This window comes from Osmerus mordax, chromosome 6 (genome assembly GCF_038355195.1).
Source record: "Osmerus mordax isolate fOsmMor3 chromosome 6, fOsmMor3.pri, whole genome shotgun sequence".
Taxonomy (NCBI): Eukaryota; Metazoa; Chordata; class Actinopteri; order Osmeriformes; family Osmeridae; genus Osmerus; species Osmerus mordax.
In genome coordinates this window covers 15512089-15533137 of record NC_090055.1, presented here as the reverse complement: position 1 = coordinate 15533137, position 21049 = coordinate 15512089, and the positions used below count along the sequence as shown (strand labels likewise).

At 42.9% G+C, this 21049-nt stretch overlaps 2 protein-coding genes across 2 annotated transcripts; one reads left to right on the top strand and one right to left on the bottom strand.

Moving 5' to 3' along the window:
* Positions 1-566: 566 nt before the first annotated feature.
* On the bottom strand, positions 567-1436 carry LOC136944358 (piggyBac transposable element-derived protein 4-like). The gene is made up of 3 exons (XM_067238105.1): positions 1304-1436; positions 961-1218; positions 567-859 (listed from the first exon to the last, which is right to left on the bottom strand). The coding sequence occupies exons 1-3, from the start codon at positions 1434-1436 to the stop codon at positions 567-569; spliced, it is 684 nt and encodes a 227-aa protein (XP_067094206.1).
* A 750-nt stretch (positions 1437-2186) lies between these two features.
* Positions 2187-12114, top strand: LOC136944357 (C-X-C chemokine receptor type 4-like; the record flags this gene model as incomplete). Its single annotated transcript, XM_067238103.1, has 3 exons — positions 2187-2210; positions 2371-2962; positions 12026-12114. Coding segments are annotated over 3 exons (705 nt in total), but the record flags the coding sequence as incomplete, so codon positions are not given.
* Positions 12115-21049: the final 8935 nt, after the last annotated feature.

The following is a 21049-nucleotide window of genomic DNA, read 5'->3' as shown; positions in this document are numbered from 1 at the left end:
GACTTGATTTTAAACATCAATGGATGGATACATAACAAGCACAAAGCTTCATACACCATGCATGCAAATGACCCCTCCCTCATGCTAGAGTTCATTTTACTCAGTTGACAACTCAGACTCACAACTGACAACTCAGGGACGGCATGTTGGGACGGCTCTGCAGACATACTTCTTACACCTGCGACAAACGGTGGTCGTTTTACTGTCCTTCTTAACCAGGCAGACTTGACATCTCTTCCTCTTACTGACACAAGAGGTGACCGGTGGTGAGGAGGACGGTCCTGCCAATGAGGCGGCGGCTGCGGGGGCTTTGTCGTCCTCGTCGTCCTCGTCGTCAGCCTCTTCAGGTTGCCGTTGAGGAGGCGGATCGCGACAGCTGGCCATCCGGAGACCTCTCACAACCGCCGCTGCCGTGTGGGGGACACGTTGTCTTCTTTCGATCAGCGGATTCACGAGTGCCCTGCCAAGCTGCTCGAGGAAAAACCTCCTCTTGTTGCGCTTGCCAGGCATCCAGTTGTGGTTGATCTCTCTCCATATCACAAAGGCGTTGTAGGTGGAGACGTCAATCATATTGTCGAAGATGACGAGGGGCCAGCGGGCAGTCTTCCTCTCCAGCTGTAGTAAGTGACGACCTTATCCAGATTGTCCACACCTCCTTTGTGGCGGTTGTAATCTAGGATGATGGTCGGTTTCCCGTCGTCTCTGTTGCTGATTTCGGCGTCTGTGTGGCGTGTGCTCATGAGTAAAACGTTCTTGTTTTTCTTGGCGAGGTAGGAAACTAGAGTGGTGGTGGGCGTGAAGGCAAACTGCGACGACAGCACCCGTCGCCTGTTTGTCGCTAGCAGCTCAGACGGGACCTGTTCTTTCGGACCGTGCCAACCATGGTCATGTTTTTCGTCATCATGAGCTCTCGTCCGAGTTCGTAAGAGGTGAATAAGTTGTCACACGTGACATTGCGATCCTTCAGGCCCTCTGTCATATCGAGCACGACGCGCCTCCCCTGGTTCCTCTCCGGGGCTCCGTCGCTCAACTTCCCGGTGTACACTTGCATCTTCCAAGCGTAGCTTGATTTTGCATCGTACGCGACCCACGACTTGATCCCATACTTTGCGGGTTTGCTCGGCATGTACTGCCTGAAAGGACACCGTCTTCTGAACGCGACCAGTTGTTCATCCACGGTCACTTCGGGCCCTGGGTCGTAGAGGCGGGGTAATCTCTCTACCCACATATCCCAGACCTCTCGTATCGCCGCCAAGTTGTCCGTGGCGCGTCTCGCCGCGGCGGCTGCGGCGGAGTCCCATACGACAGGTCGCGGCGTTCTGCGTTGCGCTCTTCTCCGCCTTCTTCTTCTGACATTTTCTCTGCATGGCGCTCTTCCGCATCTTCTTCTTCTGACACATCCTCTGCCTCCTCTTCAGAGTCACCCTGCCCGACATTTGCAAACATCTGCTGTAGAACTTGCAGCGCAGTAAAATCCTCAGCCATAGTTGCGTGACTCTAGATGATGGCTGCTGGCCTGACCCTAACCCACTGAATGTATGCAAGTAGTAGCACTTCCTCAGACAACCTCCTCTCACACTGTGTCCAAGCGCTCAGTATTCGCTCATTTAGTTGCAGGGGTGGGGGATGGGCGCTCATTTCCTCCGACAGAGACGGTGGGGGGATGGGCGCTCATTTCCTCCGACCGAGATGAGGAAGTGTATTCTTCCAACCGGGATGAGGAAGTGCATTTCTCAAACAGAGACGATGGGCGGAAGGGAACTCATTTGTCCGACCGAGATGAGGAAGTGTATTTCTCCCAACCGAGATGAGGAAGTGCATTTCTCCAACAGAGACGATGGGGGGATGGGAACTCATTTCCTCCGACCGAGATGAGGAAGTGTATTCTTCCAACCGGGATGGAAGTGCAATGTGGCAGGTCTGTCTAGTTCTTTGGGGGTCTTTGAAATCTATCTTTAGATAAAGGATATTTATAAAAAGGATAAAGGATCATTAGTCTGGAAAGTTGGTCTCAGCAAATAGAAAGATGATTGTGCAACTTAAAAAATATGTTTGGTCAAGATTCAGTTCAGTTCAGAACAGTCATTATGTCATCCTTTTTTATCAAGGCAGGTTATGGTGGCTTATGGTGAAACTTATTCTCTCTCACTTCATCTACTAGTGTCTTTCTATGTATCTCTTGACTGTTGGCACGGAGACTGGTGTTTTGTAGGCGAGCTACGTCTCTAGCCTCATCCCTTATCTCTCTCTCTCACGACGTGCCCATGCCTCAGATGTATGTACAGGGGTACATCTTCACTTGTATTCTCCATCTCCTGATCTAACCACCGAATCTCCTCTTTGTCTCCCCTCACCCCCTCTCCTTTTCCAGGAGCCTGGTCGCCTGCGGCTCTCTTGGCAGTGTCAGACATAGTGTTTGCCAGGACTTGGGAAGCAGGAGATGGGACGATTGTGTGCCAGCGCTTATACCCAGCTGACAACGCTTCTCTCTGGGTGTCAGTGTTCCACCTGCAGCTGGTGTTGGTGGGCTTGCTGGTACCGGGCCTAGTTTTGCTGGCGTGTTACTGTGTCATCGTGTCCAGGCTGACCCGCAGCGGGCCTCTGCAGGGGCAGAGACAGAAGCGCAGAGCTGTCAGGACCACTGTGGCGTTGATCCTCTGCTTCTTCCTGTGTTGGCTCCCGTATGGTGCTGGCATCGCTGTGGATGCCCTCATGTGCCTACAGGTCCTTCCCAGGGGCTGCAGTCTGGAGGTGGTGCTGAGTGTGTGGCTGGCGGTGGCTGAACCCATGGCATTTGCCCACTGCTGTCTAAACCCGCTGCTGTACGTCTTCCTGGGGGCGGACTTCAAGAGGTCCGCCAGACAGGAGGACTCAACACTCGGTCGCCTCATCTCCAGTATGACGAGTCCACCTCCTAGACGCCCAGGAACCTCTACTACCACAGAGTCTGAGTCATTTAGTTGTAGCGGGGTTTGCTCGTTTAAGATTAGCAATACTTCATTTATAATAAAGTATGTAGTTCTTGGGGGCACCACCTCTTATTTGTTAAAGGGAGAGAGGAAAACGTATTGAATAATAGCCTTCGTAATAATCAGTCTAATCTTAAGTAGTGAATTCTATGAAAGTAGAGCAGATCAGATAACGTGAGGGATAACGCAAGTATTATAAACAATGATTTATTTAAGGAAATGTAATTATAATGAACAAATACCAGAGAAGTTATAGGTTAGTTGAGAGTTGAGTTGAACTGTATACAGTAGGTCCTAAACTATGATGAGGGTTGGTGCAAGATGGTAGGTAGAGAGCGCGTGGGGAGGGGGAAGGGAGAGATAGGCTTCTGGAGAACAATGGGAGAGTATGTTAACTAATCCTAACGAAAGTTAGGTTAAATCATTTGCAAACTAAAATCAAACGTAACAAATTAAATCACAATATGCCAATGTTCACAAGTAAGAAATGTAGCAATATCGCAGTTACTGTTGTCAGTTTGAAGAAGAAGAGTTAAAGTTCCGTTCGTTGTTGTCAAACGGTTAGAGCAAAGGAATCTTTCGTTCAAGTTCCTAGTGGTCCAGTGAGTTGCTGATTGAGAAGGATAGGTCAGATGTGTCGCGAACACTTCCGGTGAATCCTTGCGAAAAAGCCAGGTTTGCTTGTGCGTCAAGGTTTTATAATCCTTGCGAAAGGGGGTATCCTTTTGGAGGTGAACTCTTTGATTGGTCAGTTACTCCCACCTGGGCGTCCATCCTGAGATTGACGTATTGGTGTTAAGTGGTTGATAACTTTTCAGAGTTCAGCTATTTCAAATGTCCATGTATTGCTTATACTTCAAAATATAACAATACAACATTAACTAGAGAGGGTACAATTTCTGGGGAAATTGTAGGGTGTGCTTGCTTGCGTCGGTTGCACAGGGGTCCGTTTTTGAATGACATTTTTACAACTGATATTTCTGTATATTTTATATAAAAATGCATACTTATTATTTATAAAGATTACATAGATTTAAAAGCATTTTTTTTGCTGCTCATTTACAACTGAAAATACGAGTGAAGTGTAGAATGAAATAGATGTCTTCTCATTTCCCCTGCAAGAGGCAGCCTCAACGTTGAATCAAAACGAATACATTTGGCAGACCGGTGTAAAAATCGACCTAATCTCTATGATTTAAACGTCATTTTAAGTTTTTCCCTTCTCATGATATTTTCAGGCATTTAGCCTACTCATTGCATTCATTCATTAATAAAGAACCCCCTTTGAAGATTATTCTACGACGTTACCCGGTAGTAGAAGATGGAATCGCGATTCAAACAGTACCATCTGCTAACTGAAAATATGCCCCCCAAAACGTAAATAAGCTTGACATTTATTTAGTGGAAAATCGCTCATTCATAAAAAGCTCACTGGTAGCGATCATTGTCAGTAACAACGCAAAATGCGATATAGCCCTGTGTGGAGAAGCTGCCCCGGTAAATTGTACTACTACGGTACAGTACTAGTAGACTACTGCTGTGTTCGTCTTGGTAGCGATTGCGTTGGTTGAATTGGATTTAACGTTCCGTTGTACGGTTTAAGCTGAAATTAATTATTTTCATGAACAGATTGACAACGTTTAGGCTGTGGCAATGAAGTTCAGGTTAGTAGTTAGATAGACTTTTGATTTAAGTAAGGGGAGTGCCGCACATGTTCTGTCGCCGTTTGACTTCCTAAACAGCTGTGTAGATGTTTTTGTAGTGTGTCTTGCGTAAGCTACAGCGTTGCAGTGAGCTACACTGGTTTGAAACCACAGGTAATGGTAATTTCACCAACAAATCGTTTTCTAATGTCAGAATAAATCCTACAACGAAAATGTATATGTGAGGAATGTTTATTTTAACGATTGAAAACAGATAACGCTACATCATAGACCACTGTAGTATGTGTTGCCCGGGCAACGCAGGCTAATGTCATGATGCTAATACTTCAGTGAAATAGTAGACTACTGTTTCCGAAAGTAGATGTACTTCCTTAATAATATCAGCTTATATTGTACATTACACATCACAATTGTGTGTCATATCACAAAGTAAAATGAGTAAATAGTTATCACCCTGGCCTCTTTGCTTGTGGCGTTTCTGCAGCTGCCTTGCAGTTAAGCTATAGTTAGCCTAGCTATCCCCCAAGGTAACAGATGCGAAACGAATGTTCTGCTACAGGTAGTCACGTGTGTTTTTGTGACGTTAGTGACGTTAGTAACGTCAGTGACTGTGGCTAGCAAATTAGCCACCGTTAGCTTCACTTTTCGCCACAAAAACTTAACTTGAGCCTAAACCATGCAACGGAACGTAAATCCCAATAGAAGCAACTCAATCTCTACCAAGACGAAAATTTTGACACCTAGGTTGTCTATGTAGGCCAAATATTGACTGAGTGTTGGGGGGGCAAAAAGAAAAAAAATAAATAAGAATAACTAGAGAGGATACAATTTCTGGGGAAATTGTAGGGTGTGCTTGCTTGCGTCGGTTGCACAGGGGTCTGTATATTTTATATAAAAATGCATCGGGCCTACTTATTATTTATAAAGATTACATAGATTTAAAAGCATCTTTTTTTTGCTGCTCATTTACAACTCAAAATACGAGTGAAGTGTCGAATGAAATATGATGTCTTCTCATTTCCCCTGCAAGAGGCAGCTGACAGGCTGAATCAAAACGAATACATTTGGCAGACCGGTGTAAAAATTGACCTAATCTCTATGATTTAAACATCCTTTTAAGTTGTCCCTTCTCGTGATATTTTCAGGCATTTAGCCTACTCATATTGCATTCATTCATTAATAAAGAACCCCCTTTGAAGATTATTCTACGACTTTACCGGCAGAAGATAGAATCGCGATTCAAACAGTACCATCTGCTAACTGAAAATATGCCCCCAAAAACGTAAATAAGCTTGACATTTATTTAGTGGAAAATCGCTCATTCATAAAAATCTCACTGGTAGCGATCATTGTCAGTAACAACGCAAAATGCGATATAGCCTTGTGTGGAGAAGCTGCCCCGGTAAATTCTACTACTACAGTACAGTACTAGACTACTGCTGTGTTCGTCTTGGTAGCGATTGCGTTGGTTGAATTCGATTTAACGTTCCGTTGTACGGTTTAGGCTGAAATTAATTATTTTCATGAACAGATTGACAAAGTTTAGGTTGTGGCAATGAAGTTCAGGTTAGTAGTCAGATTGTTTCAACTATTGAAAGACTTTTGAGTAAGGGGAGTGCCGAACATGTTTTGTCACCGTTTGACTTGAACAGCTGAGGAGTTTTTGTTAGCTACTCACACTAGTGTCTCGGGTAGGCTACAGCGTTGCAGTGAGCTACACTGGTTTGAAACCACAGGTAATGGTAATTTCACCAACAAATCGTTTACTAATGTCAGAATAAATCATATAACGAAAATGTATATGTGAGGAATGTTTATTTTAACGATTGAAAACAGATACATCATAGACCACTGTAGTATGTGTTGCCCGGGAAACACAGGCTAATGTCATGATGCTAATACTTCAGTGAAATAGTAGACTACTGTTTCCGAAAGTAGATGTACTTCCTTAATAATATCAGCTTATATTGTACATTACACATCACAATTGTGTGTCATATCAAAAAGTAAAATGAGTAAATAGTTATCACCCTGGCCTCTTTTCTTGTGGCGTTTCTGCAGCTGCCTTGCAGTAAAGCTATAGTTAGCCTAGCTATCCCCCAAGTTAACAGATGCTAAACGAATGTTCTGGCAAAGGTAGTCACGCGTGTTTTCGTGACGTTAGTGACGCAGTGACGTTAGTAACGTCAGTGACTGTGGTTAGCAAATTAGCCACCGTTAGCTTCACTTTTCGCCACAAAAACTTAACTGAAGCTTAAACCATGCAACGGAACGTAAATTCCAATAGAAGCAACTCAATCGCTACCAAGACGAAACTTTTGACACCTACGTTGTCTATGTAGGCCAAATATTGACTGAGTTTTAGGGGGGCAAAAAGAAATAAAAATAAAAATAATAATAATAATAATATATATGTGAGAGAACAAAGGTTGTGCTCTCGCCGAAGGCTTGAGCACACCCAATAAAAATATATATGTGAGAGAATAAAGGTTGTGCCCTTGCCGAAGGCAAAGCACACCCAATAATAATATATATGTGAGAGAACAAAGGTTGTGCCCTTGCCGAAGGCAAAGCACACCCAATTACACATGTAAACAGAGTAATCGTATTATTGGCATAAACCGACAATTGCTAGTAATCGGGTTTCTCATGGACAAATAAACGCACTCAGTGGCATAGTAGAATAAAACAGTTCCATTAGCAATAGTAGTAAAAGAGATATTAGCAGCACCTGCAGAGTCACCTCTAGTAAATTGTATTAGGTTGAAATACTATCAAACTCTGTCTTGTGACTCCACTAATCAGCTAATACCAATCACCTGTGTGAGAGACTGAGTGGTGCTTGTCTGTCGTTGCCACGGTGATGGTTCAGCTATGATTGCTAACGCGCTGAGTGCAGAGAAAAACAGAAATGTAGCTAGAATCTCAAACAAGTTAACCTAGACGCAAAACTATACATCCAATCCAAAAAATAAGGATATTTTCCGAGACCCAAGACTCTGCCGAAACCAGAGATGTCCTTTATATGTCTGTGCGGTCAGAAATACGACTCTACGGGCAGTTTCAAAATCTTGTTCTTTTTGCTTTCTCTGACGATTTTGTCACCAGATTTGCATTGGTCTCTATGGGGCGAGAGTTGGACTTTGTCTCGCTTTCGTGGGGCTCTGAACAAATGTGTACGTCTGTTGGATTCAACAGACAACGGTGTACGACCAGCACAAAATTAGCTATCTATTGATCCAAAAATGAAGCATGAAGAGCGAAAATTGTGGCAATGCTGGCAAACTAGAAATATTTTTTCAACGACATCCGAAGCTCAGGCCTCCACTCTAAGCGTTTCAGTCTGCACTCTAGGGTTTCACGTACACACCCATGTAAATCTCAGAAACGGCTTGAAAAAGTCATGAAACATAATCAGTGATGTTGAAAAAAGTTGAATAGATATCAAAAAGCTGAATTATTAAAAAATAGTTTAGTGTTTTGTCAACATTTTAAAGTTTAAATGGTGGCTCTAGCTGACAGATTGAGGAAGAAGAAGGATTTGGAAGTTTAAGTTTTAAGAAGTTTGAGAGGATTTGAAAGTAAACTCCATTGGAAAACCATGTTAAAAATATTATGAATATTGATTTATATTAATTCAAGCATAAGAGGTACAAAGCTGAAAAGTCATAGCAGGAATGGCCTGAAACTGCTGAATTGTTTGCTAGCTGAACGGTTTTAATAGCTGAAGATTTGAAGGCGCTGAAACGTGCCACGGAAGAAAGAGATTAAGAAGAATATGAAGAAGTTGAATTCAAAGAACAATACTTGGAATGCTGAAGCAGCATTCCAACAATAAGAAGAAAGAAAAACAGGAAAACAATAGTCACAACTAGAGAGGGTACAATTTCTGGGGAAATTGTAGGGTGTGCTTGCTTGCGTCGGTTGCACAGGTGTCCGTTTTTTAATGTCATTTTTACAACTGATATTTCTGTATATTTGATATAAAAATGCATACTTATTATTTATAAAGATTACATAGATTTAAAAGCATATTTTTTTTGCTGCTGATTTACAACTCAAAATACGAATGAAGTGTAGAATGAAATAGATGTCTTGTCTCTATGACTTAAACGTCCTTTTACGTTTTTCCCTTCTCGTGATATTTTCAGGCATTTAGCCTTTCTAATATTGCATTCATTCATTAATAAAGAACCCCCTTTGAAGATTATTCTACGACGTTACCGGCAGTAGAAGATGGAATCGCGATTCAAACAGTACCATCTGCTAACTGAAAATATGCCCCCAAAAACGTAAATAAGTTTAATAAAGTTTAATAATGCCCCAGTAAATTGTACTACTACAGTACTACAGCCTACTAGACTACTGCTGTGTTCGTCTTGGTAGCTACTTCGTTGGTTGAATTGGATTTAACGTTCCATTGTACGGTTCAGGCTGAAATTAATTATTTTCATGAACAGATTGACAAAGTTTAGGCTGTGGGAATGAAGTTCAGGTTAGTAGTTAGATAAACTTTTGATTTAAGTAAGGGGAGTGCCGAACATGTTCTGTCGCCATTTGACTTCCGAAACAGCTGGGAGTCAGATGGCTGAGTGGTGAGGGAGTCGGGCTAGTAATCTGAAGGTTGCCAGTTCGATTCCCAGCCGTGCAAAATAACGTTGTGTCCTTGGGCAAGGCACTTCACCCTACTTGCTTTGGGGCGAATGTCCCTGTACTTACTGTAAGTCTCTAGATAAGAGCGTCTGCCAAATGACTTAATGTAATGTAAACAGCTGTGTAGATGTTTTTGTAGTGCGTCTCGCGTAGGCTACAGCTGATGAAGAAAGTGTTTTGTCCGTCTCTTCATAAACGGAGTGACTAAGTTCAGTTAAGTTCTGTATTTTAATACGTATTTATCAATCTGCAGATTGGGAGAGAAAAACTAGTCTTCTGACCATAAATGACAACACAACACCAAGCTTAGGTCTCAACCAGGTCTCTGTCCGCTCCAAAAGCCGGAGGACCATCTTTTATAGGGCACAAGAATGTAAACATAGATTGTGACAGTCAGGCAGGAATGACGTTACAACAGTCTCAGAGAAAAAGATTCACTGCTCCCAACACATGACAACTCTCACACTAGAGAGTTCATAGTTGGAGCTCTCCTTGTAGTCATGACAAGGACCGTTTAGCCAGTACTTTCTCCTGACCCCGAACATCTATTAACCAGACACATAGACACAATATACTGTTATTAATAGCAAGCTTACATGATAAACGTACTAACTAGTATCCAATGACTAGTTCTATTGATTAGTGATTAATGTAATCACACAGGAAATCCCAATTTCTTCCACAGTCCCCCCTTTTGACGTTTAACGTCAACACAACAAACAAGTTTCATAACATTTCAAAACCTTAACAATCAAACAATACTTTATCTGCTACTACTCAGCACAGCATACATGATTATAGGATTTGAAGAAGTATTAGGTACTAGCATAATGTTTAGCTCTCTAGCTAGGGCACCCAGAAATGACCTTAACGCTCCTTCTATTTTCCTTGTTCAAAGTTGCATGGTATTATACACTTTGGTGATATTGTGACCTCAGATTCGTCCTAGTAACACAGGCACCCCCTAGGACCCCACAAAAGAACTAGCTTATAGCTATTCACTTCATAAGCAAACAGCATTATGACAGTTTATCAATGATACCAGAAACAGAGGCATATTTCTCTCCTGGACATAACCAAGGGTCATGCTCTCATGAGCTCAACACAGCAAGGTATAGATCAAACACTGTTCATAAATTCAGATTATTTAAAACAGTATAAAAGTAATAAAGTAACCACTATCTTTAATTATTGTTCACCGATCTGTGGTTAAGGACAGATCTATTCAGATTGCACACAGCATTGTATATCAGTTGGAAAATAGAAGGAGGCAAATGGCCATCTTTATTACATTGGATTACATATCCGACATATGAATCATTCCCAGGGCAATAAAGTAATCATCAGTCTTGCTTGCTTTTGTCTGAGGCTTGATTTGGGCTACCATAATCTTACTGGCAGCCTTCCGAGAGCCTTCTGCACAGCATTGTACACAGCAGGCAGTACACATCTTCCAAGCACAAACCACAATCAGCACAACAACGATTAACATGCCCAATCCAGTGATTCCCATTTGAATGATAAAGAAAAGAAACCCCCCACAGAGGAGGTCAGCCAGTCAGCAAAATTCCAAGCTTCAGGTTCTCCCAAAGCTGAAATTATGTTTTAATGTGAGCAGCCATACTAGTGATATTTGCAGATTCATCGTGGATAAAAGTACAACAGTCATGACCTATCACAGCACAGGTACCTCCCTGAGCTGACAACAGATAAACCAGTGCCATTCGGTTCTGTAGCACTACCTGCTTCATGGCCTTCATCTCAGAAGCAACCGCAGTTAAGGCGTCGGCTGTCTCATTACCAATGGACTCCAAACCTACTGCTAAGCTCCTAATATCTCTAAAGGCAGTGATAACACCATACACAGGGAGAATGACAGCTGAAAACGTGAAAAGTGACTGTGTACTATTGAATCTATGTGATGTGATCCAAGCTTCTTAGCATCTGCGTTAATAATACTTCTCTTGTGGCGGTGCCACCATTGTTTGGGCAAGGGGTGCAGAGGCAACCCATCTACAGGTCTGAGGGCTCCTACAATAAACCCAAGGTAACATGTTCCTGACCAGTTGGCTGGCAGGAAATAATAAGCACTCTTACCACACACCCACATGGTGCCATTGTTAGCTGCATGAGGCACCAAAAATGTATCTGTTGTTATACTTATCGGTTCACCTTCAACAGGCAAATCAGACAAATTTGTATAAGCATATGTAGACACAGTATGGTTACACGTGCTGTTCCCCAGTGCCCTCCCTGTCCCGTTATGAGTCAGACATAACCAAGCAGGTGGAGCATAGGCTAACCACAATGGGGGTGAATAGGTAACCCCTTTAGGAATATGTTGCTTGTGTATAGTAACATTTTTCACATTCAACCCAATACAAGGCCACCTCCATATCTCACACACATCTGCCTTAGAGAGTGGGACCGCTATCCAAGGATAGGTTCCTGCGTGTTGGGGAATCATACCACACACCCAACAAGAACCATTTCCTCTCATTTTCCGTGCAGTCATTTTGGTGGTTTTTAGGAAGGTGTTGGCAAAGTATTCAGTCTTCATGTGTACTCCAAGGTGATGGGTGTCAATGTTCAAATCAGTTTCTTTGGGAGCATGTAATAATGACTCTGGTAGTGGCTCATGACTGTGATATCTGTGGACTCGTGCGTCCGGTATCAGTAAATGTCTGTCAGGTTTGTGCGTCAGTTTATCTGTGGATGTCATCTCTCGTCGTTGCTCAGGCAGCGGCCTCGGTTTCCTTGAAACAACCGAGGGCCTCCGCCACAGTATCCTCTCGTCCCCGTTCTGGGTGCTGTCATCTGCTTCATGAATCACACATGGGGGAGAGAGGCATGGTAGCAACAGCAGCCCCTCTCTGGCTTTCTCCACACGTGACTCACCTTTCGACGTCTTCAACACCTCCGGGTGGGTGCTCTTTGGGACCTCCTTCTCGGCGCCCCTGGATTCCAGGTGCCAGTCCGCTGGACTGGAACCTGCTCCCGGATCAGCCGCTGCGAACGGGTCTCCACCCCCCTTGGTGTACTCCCGGAGGAGTAACCCAGTGGGGATGAGACAAATGAAAAGTTGGAGGAGGTTCCATTTGGAGGTGCACCTGCTCCTCCACCGGCCCCTGTCTCTCCGTCGGGACCCTCCACGTGTTGTTCGGTGGAGGGGTCGTTTTGCAGTGTGTCGCATGGATCCATGTCGGACGACCCTCCACTTTCACCGCTGTGTGAGTCACCAAGAGAACCAGGTATGGACCGGTCCATCTCGGTGAGAGGGCAGTCCTCCGTTTGTGCACTTTCACGTACACATAGTCTCCCGGTTGATAGGGATGACATTGCTCCCCAGCGGGTTCAGGCAGGGCAGCTTTCACCCTTGAATGCACAACCCTTACTGCTCTAGTTAGGGCATAACAAAAGTTTAACATTGTATCATCCATCTGGTGGATATCCATCTGTTTCAATGATAGTGGGGGAGAGACAAGCAATCTCATTGGTCTCCCTAAAACTATCTCGTGTGGAGAAAGTCCATTCCTCCGCTGGGGAGTAGATCTCATGGCCATAAGAGCTAGTGGGAGTGCATCAGGCCATTTGAGGCCAGTCTCTTCACATATCTTGGCTAGTTTGTTTTTCAAAGTTCCATTTTGCCTCTCCACTGCCCCCGCAGACTGTGGGTGGTAGGGACAGTGGAAATGCTGGTTGATCTGGAGCGCTTTACAAAGTTCCTGAACAATTTGACCTGTGAAATGTGAACCTTTCCGACATGGATAGGCTTCTACCCATTTCGAGAACATGTCAACAATTACAAGCACATACTCAAAATTACAACACTTGTTCATCTGAATAAAATCAATTTGTAAATGCATAAAAGGACCACTTGGTGGCGGGTGGGCTGCGTCTCTTCTCTTTGGTCCCTTTCCGGGATTATGCTGCTGGCAGGTATGGCACTGAGCACAATGTTGCTCAGCCTTTGTGGAAAAACCAGGTGCAAACCAATCAGTATTTACTATTGAGACCATACCCCCCTTGCTCGTATGGGCACAGCCGTGCGCCATGCGAGCTAACCAAGAGAACAATGCACGTTGCGCCACAACGCGGCCGTCGGGGTGGCTCCACACTGCCGAAGTTGGATCTTTCACACAGCCAACGGATAACCAACCATCCCTCTCAGTGTTATCAGCAGCGGCTTGAAGGTCCGCCACATCATGAAGAGAAGGAGTGTGTGTTTCCGGTGCCTGAGACACAGAAAAAATAAAGACCTGGGACACATCAGAGGATTTGGCCGCAGCCTTTGCTGCTAAATCAGCTCCTCTTGAAACATCATCTGTATTGTTATTATGAGCCTCACACTTAACAATAGCTAGCTTTGTCGGTAGTAGTATTGCAGATAACAAATTATCAATCATCTTTCCATTCTTGATTGCTCCACCTGAGGAGTTAATGAAACCTCTTTCTCGCCATATGGCACCAAAATCATGAGTAACTCCAAATCCATACCTCGAGTCCGTGTAAATATTTACAATTTACGGCATGTTGTTTGCCTTCTGACAAACAACATGCCCTTGTCAACGCAAACAACTCTGCCTGCTGTGCAGTGCATTGTGGAGATAGTTTACCAGATTCGAATGTCTCACTGTCCGTGCAGACCGCATATCCGGAGTTTAGGGAGCCATCCCATGCTCGGGACGAAGATCAATCTACGTAAAACACAAGTTCAGCATTATCCATAGGTTTGTCAAACAAATCAGGTCTGGGTGTTAGCACTTTATCGACAACCATCTCACAGTCATGTGGTTCACCATCATCAGGGGTGGGCAACAATGAAGCTGGATTCAATGGGGAGCATCTATGGATCGTAATGTTACTTTGAGTCAACAAAATCAATTCATACTTTGTGGCTCTGGTGGCTGACAGGTGTTGAGTTTTGGTGCGTAACAGAAGAGCACTTACTGCGTGAGGAACCATCACTGCCAAGGGCGACCCCAGCACTATATCTGTAGTTGCTTCCACACATGTTGCCGCAGCACAGACTGCTCGTAAGCACGGGGGGAAACCTGCTGCCACAGTATCTAAAGAAGAACTCACATAGGCGATAGGCCTCCTAAGATTACCATGCTCCTGGGTCATTACACCCTGGGCAAACCCTTTGGCCTCGTGGCAGTACAGTGTGAATGGCTTGCTGTAGTCTGGAAGACCGAGAGCTGGCGCCTGGGCCAAAGCCTGCTTGAGAGATACAAATGATTTATCAGCTTCAATGTTCCACAACAAATGAGTATCAGTCTGGCCCTTTATTAAATCGAGGAGAGGTCTAGCCAACACAGCATAATCAAGGATCCACTGACGACAATACCCGGCTGAACCTAGAAAAGATTTGAGTTGTTTTGGTGTTCTAGGCTTTGGTATCAATCGGATGGCCTCCACTCTATCAGGAGTCAAATAGTCGCTCTGTACCTTTGAGTGTATGGCCCAGATACTTGACCTCCTCAGACCATAACTGCAGTTTTGCCTTTGAGGCCTCGTGGCCCTTCTCAGCCAGTGCATGTAATACAGCAATAGTGTCCTGTTGGCAGGAGGCAAGATTCTTAGAACATATCAAAAAGGTCATTAATATACTGCACCAGAGTAGAGCTGGGTGCTAAAGTGACATCCTGGAGGTCCTCTCATAATGCTTGACTAAACAACGTAGGTGATTCGGTGTACCCCTGTGATAGAACTGAAATGTATAGTGGACCTGGCGAAACGTGAATGCAAGCAGATACTGGCTCTCTTCTGCAATGGGAACAGAGAAGAAAGCAAACAATAGTCATTCACAGAGCAAGAAAGTAACAAGGTTACTTGCTAAGTATCGTAACAGGGTTAGGCACAACAGGATGTATAACACAGGCATTACCTGCTTATAAACCCATAATAAACTTCCAAGTATTTTATTAGCCTTAAAGGATCAAATTGACATTAAGTCTACCTATGAAAAAAGCATCAATAACTGGGACAATACCTTTCCCTACTTCTCTATTACTAGCATACTGAGGTACGGTTCTCAAGAGTCGTACTACAATCAATGATAATAACAACTTGGGTAGCATTCTTAATGCGCCCAATATGATTAGTGTGTGTGGACCACAGTAGCTCAGGCCCAGCTTCTAGCAAGGCCACATCTGCGGTCGCTAAAATCTCTGCACTCCACTGCTGGGGGATGTGTATGGGATTGCTAGGCCAAGTGTTCTTTATCCTAAGGAATAGATAAGAAAAAGTCAGTAGTGCATTTCATTTCGGTTCAGTTTGCACAAGAAATTCCTTTCCAACAGATTTACTTGTTACTTACTTTTACATAGTTGAAAGAAATACATGTTCATCTTTCAAAGATCCATCTATCCACCCATAAGAGTTAACTGACAGTTGTGTCCACAGGAATCCTAGAAACTACCACTATCATCTCATTGATTTGGGTACTGTGTACTGTTGAACTAGCTAACCTAGTAGCTCTGTGTCTTACTTGAAAAAGAGGAGCTCTCTGCCTCCCCTATTCTTGATTATTATTATTTTGATGGTGGCTGTTTACTGTCTGTGTCCTTGAGCAGGCCACAGCAAGCTCTTCGTTCTGAAGAAAACGGGAGGGGTTGAGTGCAGTAGTATGGAGTATATGACTGAAGGGTACTGGCTATTTCTGTATACTGTGACAATAACCTGCCCTGTGGCGTATCTGTTTACAGAGTATGCACATATCCCTGTCTATCTCTTACTCTCCTTGCTGCCTGCCCCTGGCTCTCCTTTTTCCTTTAAACATATTATTTTCTTTCTGTAAGACATTCATTTGCAATGTCATTAATTTCTCAACTTTCTTTTCTGCATTCTCCTGCATTATGTCAAACAATTATGTTTGACATAATCCATAATCATATCAACAGTTTTGTTTTCCCAATGTAGAACCTGTTTCTTAACTTCTACCTGGAGTTCAGGAAGCAATCCACATATGAACACATGACGAAGTGGCATGGGGATGCAGCTGCTGTAAAACCAGAATGTTTTTCAAAAATCCTAGTAAGTCTTTCCAGATAATCTGTAGGATCCTCATCTTTTCTCTGTTTGCAATCATACACTTTGCTCCAGTCAAGCAACACCCCTTCGGTATTACTGCCATTAAACACCATCAGGAATCTATTTCTCAACACACCGGGCTGGAGTGAAACCTCTAACCCTTGATTCAAATCAATAAAAGTATTTATGGCATTGATAACTATTTGCAAATCTCTTAGAAATGTTGCTGAGTCCTCTCATGTCAGGAAATCCCTTTCCTAGCTCCCTCAGCTCAGTCACTGACCATGGGCAATAAGGTACATAGGCTGTTATACGGGTGTGCATATCCAGGACGTGGATATGCACACATAGGGTTCATTGATACCTGGGGGTTCAACTGATAGTTACAGGCCTTTCATGGTTGGGGCTCTCTCTGCTTGATTGACCTGAACCCTTTCCTCAACCTCATAAGCAGTAGTGCTTCTTCTGTTCTTAGGCCTTCCTGACTAACCTCACCAATCATATTTTCTGTGGTATGAACCTCAACCTTCTCTTGTAGGTTCTGTGCTTGTTGCACCTGACCCGCTGCTTCCACTAACACTGCATTTTCCCAATCTCTGGCTCTCCTCTGCATAGCCACAGCTATAGCAACAATCTGATCACGTTTTAACAATGACTCCTGGACGCTCTGTCTCTCAAACTGCTCTAGTTCAATTCTAGCAGCCTCTTGTTTGTCTTGCTCAAAACGTTCTAGCTCACTTTTCTGTTCATCTTGTCTCTGTCTCTCAAGACGCTTTGGCTCATTCCTAGCTTCTCTATCAGAATCAGTTTTAGCTTGATCTGACCGTATTTTCTCAAGATAGACAATGCCACGTCGTCTCGTAGCTTCAGTTAACCATATCATAAACATTGGCCAGCTGACAAATTGTTTACACTTCCCACTTGTTTCCTTGTCTTTCAAAACCGCTTTTTAGAGTCTCCAATATTTTTACGTCAAACGTTCCCTCATGATTAGTCCACGCATGCCATTTCTCAATGCTTGACACTGCTTGAATTCCATGTAGCTCAAACATATATCTGGCTGGACTGTTCGCAGGTAACAACGTCTCTATCGTTCTCGTAGTGGAAGCTAAATTACCCATACTGAATTACAATGTATCTGAATACAAAGTATCTGTAACAAATCTCATAACGGTAGGCTATGTAGCCAACTCTTATGATTTACTGCAGCAAGAATCACACAGCACTTTAGAATATAGTCACAAAATCACATAGCACTATTAAACAGTCGCACAATCTCATAGCACTGTAAAACGGTCACAATATTGAAGAATAAAAAGAACTACAATATCATGTGGTAGTGAACTACAAATATGGCCTTTTTCAAGCCATACTATCCTCGCCCTCCGGCGCTCGATCATGGGACGCGCCTACAAAGACCCAACCCTTTTGGGAACGCGCATACAATAATTTCCTCAACTCCGTTACTTCATAAGTAACAAAATAATCACAATTCGTGCTTAAGAGAGACGAGTTAATCCATAAACTGCCAGTCTATCTTTCCCTCAGTATTTGATTGTGTCCCTCGCTGATCATTTAAAGCCAAGTTTGTCAGTAAAAACCTAACTGTCCCTTTACATTGTCAAAGTATCCCTAACTTGTTTAAAACACTTTACCCTTAAAAGTCGGTCTCTCGCATAAAGCCTTTGACCCTAATACATTATGACCGCCCACCTACTGTGCTTGGTCTTTAAGAAAAACTCAAAACAACACTTAATACAGTTACAATTCAAACAAAAAAATAAAAACCCAACAAGATCTCTGTTCAAAAGAGAAAAAACAACTTTAAACATGCATCTTAAAAGTAACATATACATTTGGTTCACCCCTGGTCTGTATATATAAAACCATACACTCTGTTAACAGACCCTTTCCCAGGTCAATAGTATGGGCCGTATTCTCTGTCAACAGATCCTTTGCCTCAGATCAAGAATACAGATTTTTACATATTTCTTTAAATACTTCACGCGACCACAGTTCTTGTACGCTATCAGAGTTCTCCAACTCTGACCTTGACAAAGTAAAATTAGCAAGTCAAATAATGACCCAAATTTACTAAACCAAAACTCTAATATTATCTTCCTCCTGTTGAGGTCTAGCAGACTCTGGTCTGCTAAGACCAGGCTCCCAACTGAACGTCACAATAAAAAGTTCTTAAATTGTTTACGTTACCAGCATCGCAGAGGGACAGCAGGCGCACCAAGCATAAAGCAGTCCGTGAATGGGGTTTTGGAAAAGGATCCCCTTACCTTTTAGTTTTGTGCACCACGGGTTCTGCTTTATACTGGTGCCGCCGTGGGTCTCTCCTGGATCTGGTTCTGTAATCCTGCTGCTCGACAACACCAATTGATGAAGAAAGTGTTTTGTCCGTCTCTTCATAAACGGAGTGACTAAGTTCAGTTAAGTTCTGGATTTTAATACGTATTTATCAATCTGCAGATTGGGAGAGAAAAACCAGTCTTCTGACCATAAATGACAACACAACACCAAGCTTAGGTCTCAACCAGGTCTCTCTCCGCTCCGAAAGCCGGAGGACCATCTTTTATAGGGCACAAGAATGTAAACAACAATGTATATGTTACATAGATTGTGACAGGCAGGAATGACGTTACAACAGTCTCAGAGAAAAAGATTCACTGCTCCCAACACATGACAACTCTCACACTAGAGAGTTCATAGTTGGAGCTCTCCTTGTAGTCATGACAAGGACCGTTTAGCCAGTACTTTCTCCTGACCCCGAACATCTATTAACCTGACACATAGACACAATATACTGTTATTAATAGCAAGCTTACATGATAAACGTACTAACTAGTATCCAATGACTAGTTCTATTGATTAGTGATTAATGTAATCACACAGGAAATCCCAATTTCTTCCACACAGCGTTGCAGTGAGCAACACTGGTTTGAAACCACAGGTAATGATAATTTCACCAACAAATCGTTTACTTGTAATGTCATAATAAATCCGACAACGAAAATGTATTTGTGAGGAATGTTTATTTTAACGATTGAAAACAGATGCATCATAGACCACTGTAGAATGTGTTGCCCGGGCAAAAGAGGCTAATGTCATGATGCTAATGCTTCAGTGAAATAGTAGACTACCGTTTCTGAAAGTAGATGTGGGCCTACTTCGTTAATAATATCAGCTAATATTGTACGTTACATTTCACAATTGTGTTTCACATCACAAAGTAAAACGAGTAAATAGTTATCACCCTGGCCTCTTTGCTTGTGGCGTTTCTGCAGCTGCCTTTCAGTAAAGCTATAGTTAGCCTAACTATCCCCCAAGTTAACAGATGCGAAACTAATGTTCTGCTACAGGTAGTAAAGAATATATTGTGCTTAGTAAAGTTATGCATTGTGCTTATTAAAGTTCTGTCTTATGAACTGAGAAGTGTGCTGAGGCTTAAACATGGTGTCTCACACAGGGTGTGGGAAGCAGGCTGTTTGTGTCTCTATCTCTTCATTTTCAGAAACAAAATTGAAACCGGGTGGAGACGGCACCCGAGCAGGTCAGACGCGTAGGCAAGAACAACTCCCTGATGCACGAGAGAACAAGCTCAACCCTCTTTTCATCTTTCTGTTTTAATTGCACTGTATAAATATATGCTGGGCAGGGACAGATAGCGAGTTGGTCTTTGTGAACCAGCCCAAACTCTGTTGCGGGTAGAGAAACGTAGACAACCCCAGAGCTCTGTACTTGTTGATTTCCAACTGCTGCGTTAAAGCTGATATTATCGGACCTCTGCGACTCCAGACCACTCTTTCTAGAACACAGATTTGTGTCATTGAATACTATCATTACATATTGGAATAATTCAATCCTTCAGTAGTCACGCGTGTTTTCGTGAAGTTAGTAACGTCAGTGACTGTGGCAAGCAAATTAGCCACCATTAGCTTCACGTTTCACCACAAAAACGCAATTTCTACTTAAACCATGCAACGGAACGTAAATAAAAATACAAACAACACAATCGCTACCAATACGAAACTTTTGACACCTAGGTTGTCTATGTAGTCCAAATATTGACGAATTCAAACGCCTTGTCAATTGAGATTTTCCCGACACTTTTATCTTCACGTTCCTGATCGTCAGTGCTACTGATATAGTGACATATTATACAACTATTTGCTTTTCAATCGTCAGCCACAGAGGTAAGACATAAAAATATATATACTCTATATAATCTGACAGGTAAATGTAGAGCTAACTGGGTAACGATAGCTAGAATTGTTGCTACTTATAGCTACTGACAATTTGGCAGTATAGTTATCATTCCTCCACACTTGCATGTATAGTTTGGCTTTAAAAATGTGTTCATCACTAGAATGGCCGTTTTGAAATGTGCAATAAACTGCTTGGCTAGTAAAATCGTGCATAGGTAATACTACTTTTTTCTTTATGCTTCTGAATTCTAAGCTAGTTACATCTTTAGCTTGCTTGGCCATCTTAAATGTAAGATTCAAATATTTTTTCAGTATACCTGGTCATAAAACATTCTCATTACAATTGCATTTTTGGGGTCTCTGTGCAAATTATGTTCTTATTTATTTCGAATAGTTCCTGATGTGTGCTCTGAAGCTCCTGAAGGCCAGACTGAGCCCTGTTGCCCATTGACATTGGTGAAGGTAAATCTTTATTTCTCTTATATAACTGTGTATTTGAACGTTTTAACAATAA

What these genes read in the sequence shown, in the direction of transcription:
- LOC136944358 (XM_067238105.1), bottom strand. Translation starts at nt 1,436, where the DNA reads ATGTCGGGCAGGGTGACTCTGAAGAGGAGGCAGAGGATGTGTCAGAAG. An exon ending in GCAGAACGCCGCGACCTGTC is followed by an intron (nt 1,219 to 1,303) that starts GTATGGGACTCC and finishes ATATGTGGGTAG; the next exon opens with AGAGATTACCCCGCCTCTAC. An exon ending in TATGACAGAGGGCCTGAAGG is followed by an intron (nt 860 to 960) that starts ATCGCAATGTCA and finishes GTCCGAAAGAAC; the next exon opens with AGGTCCCGTCTGAGCTGCTA.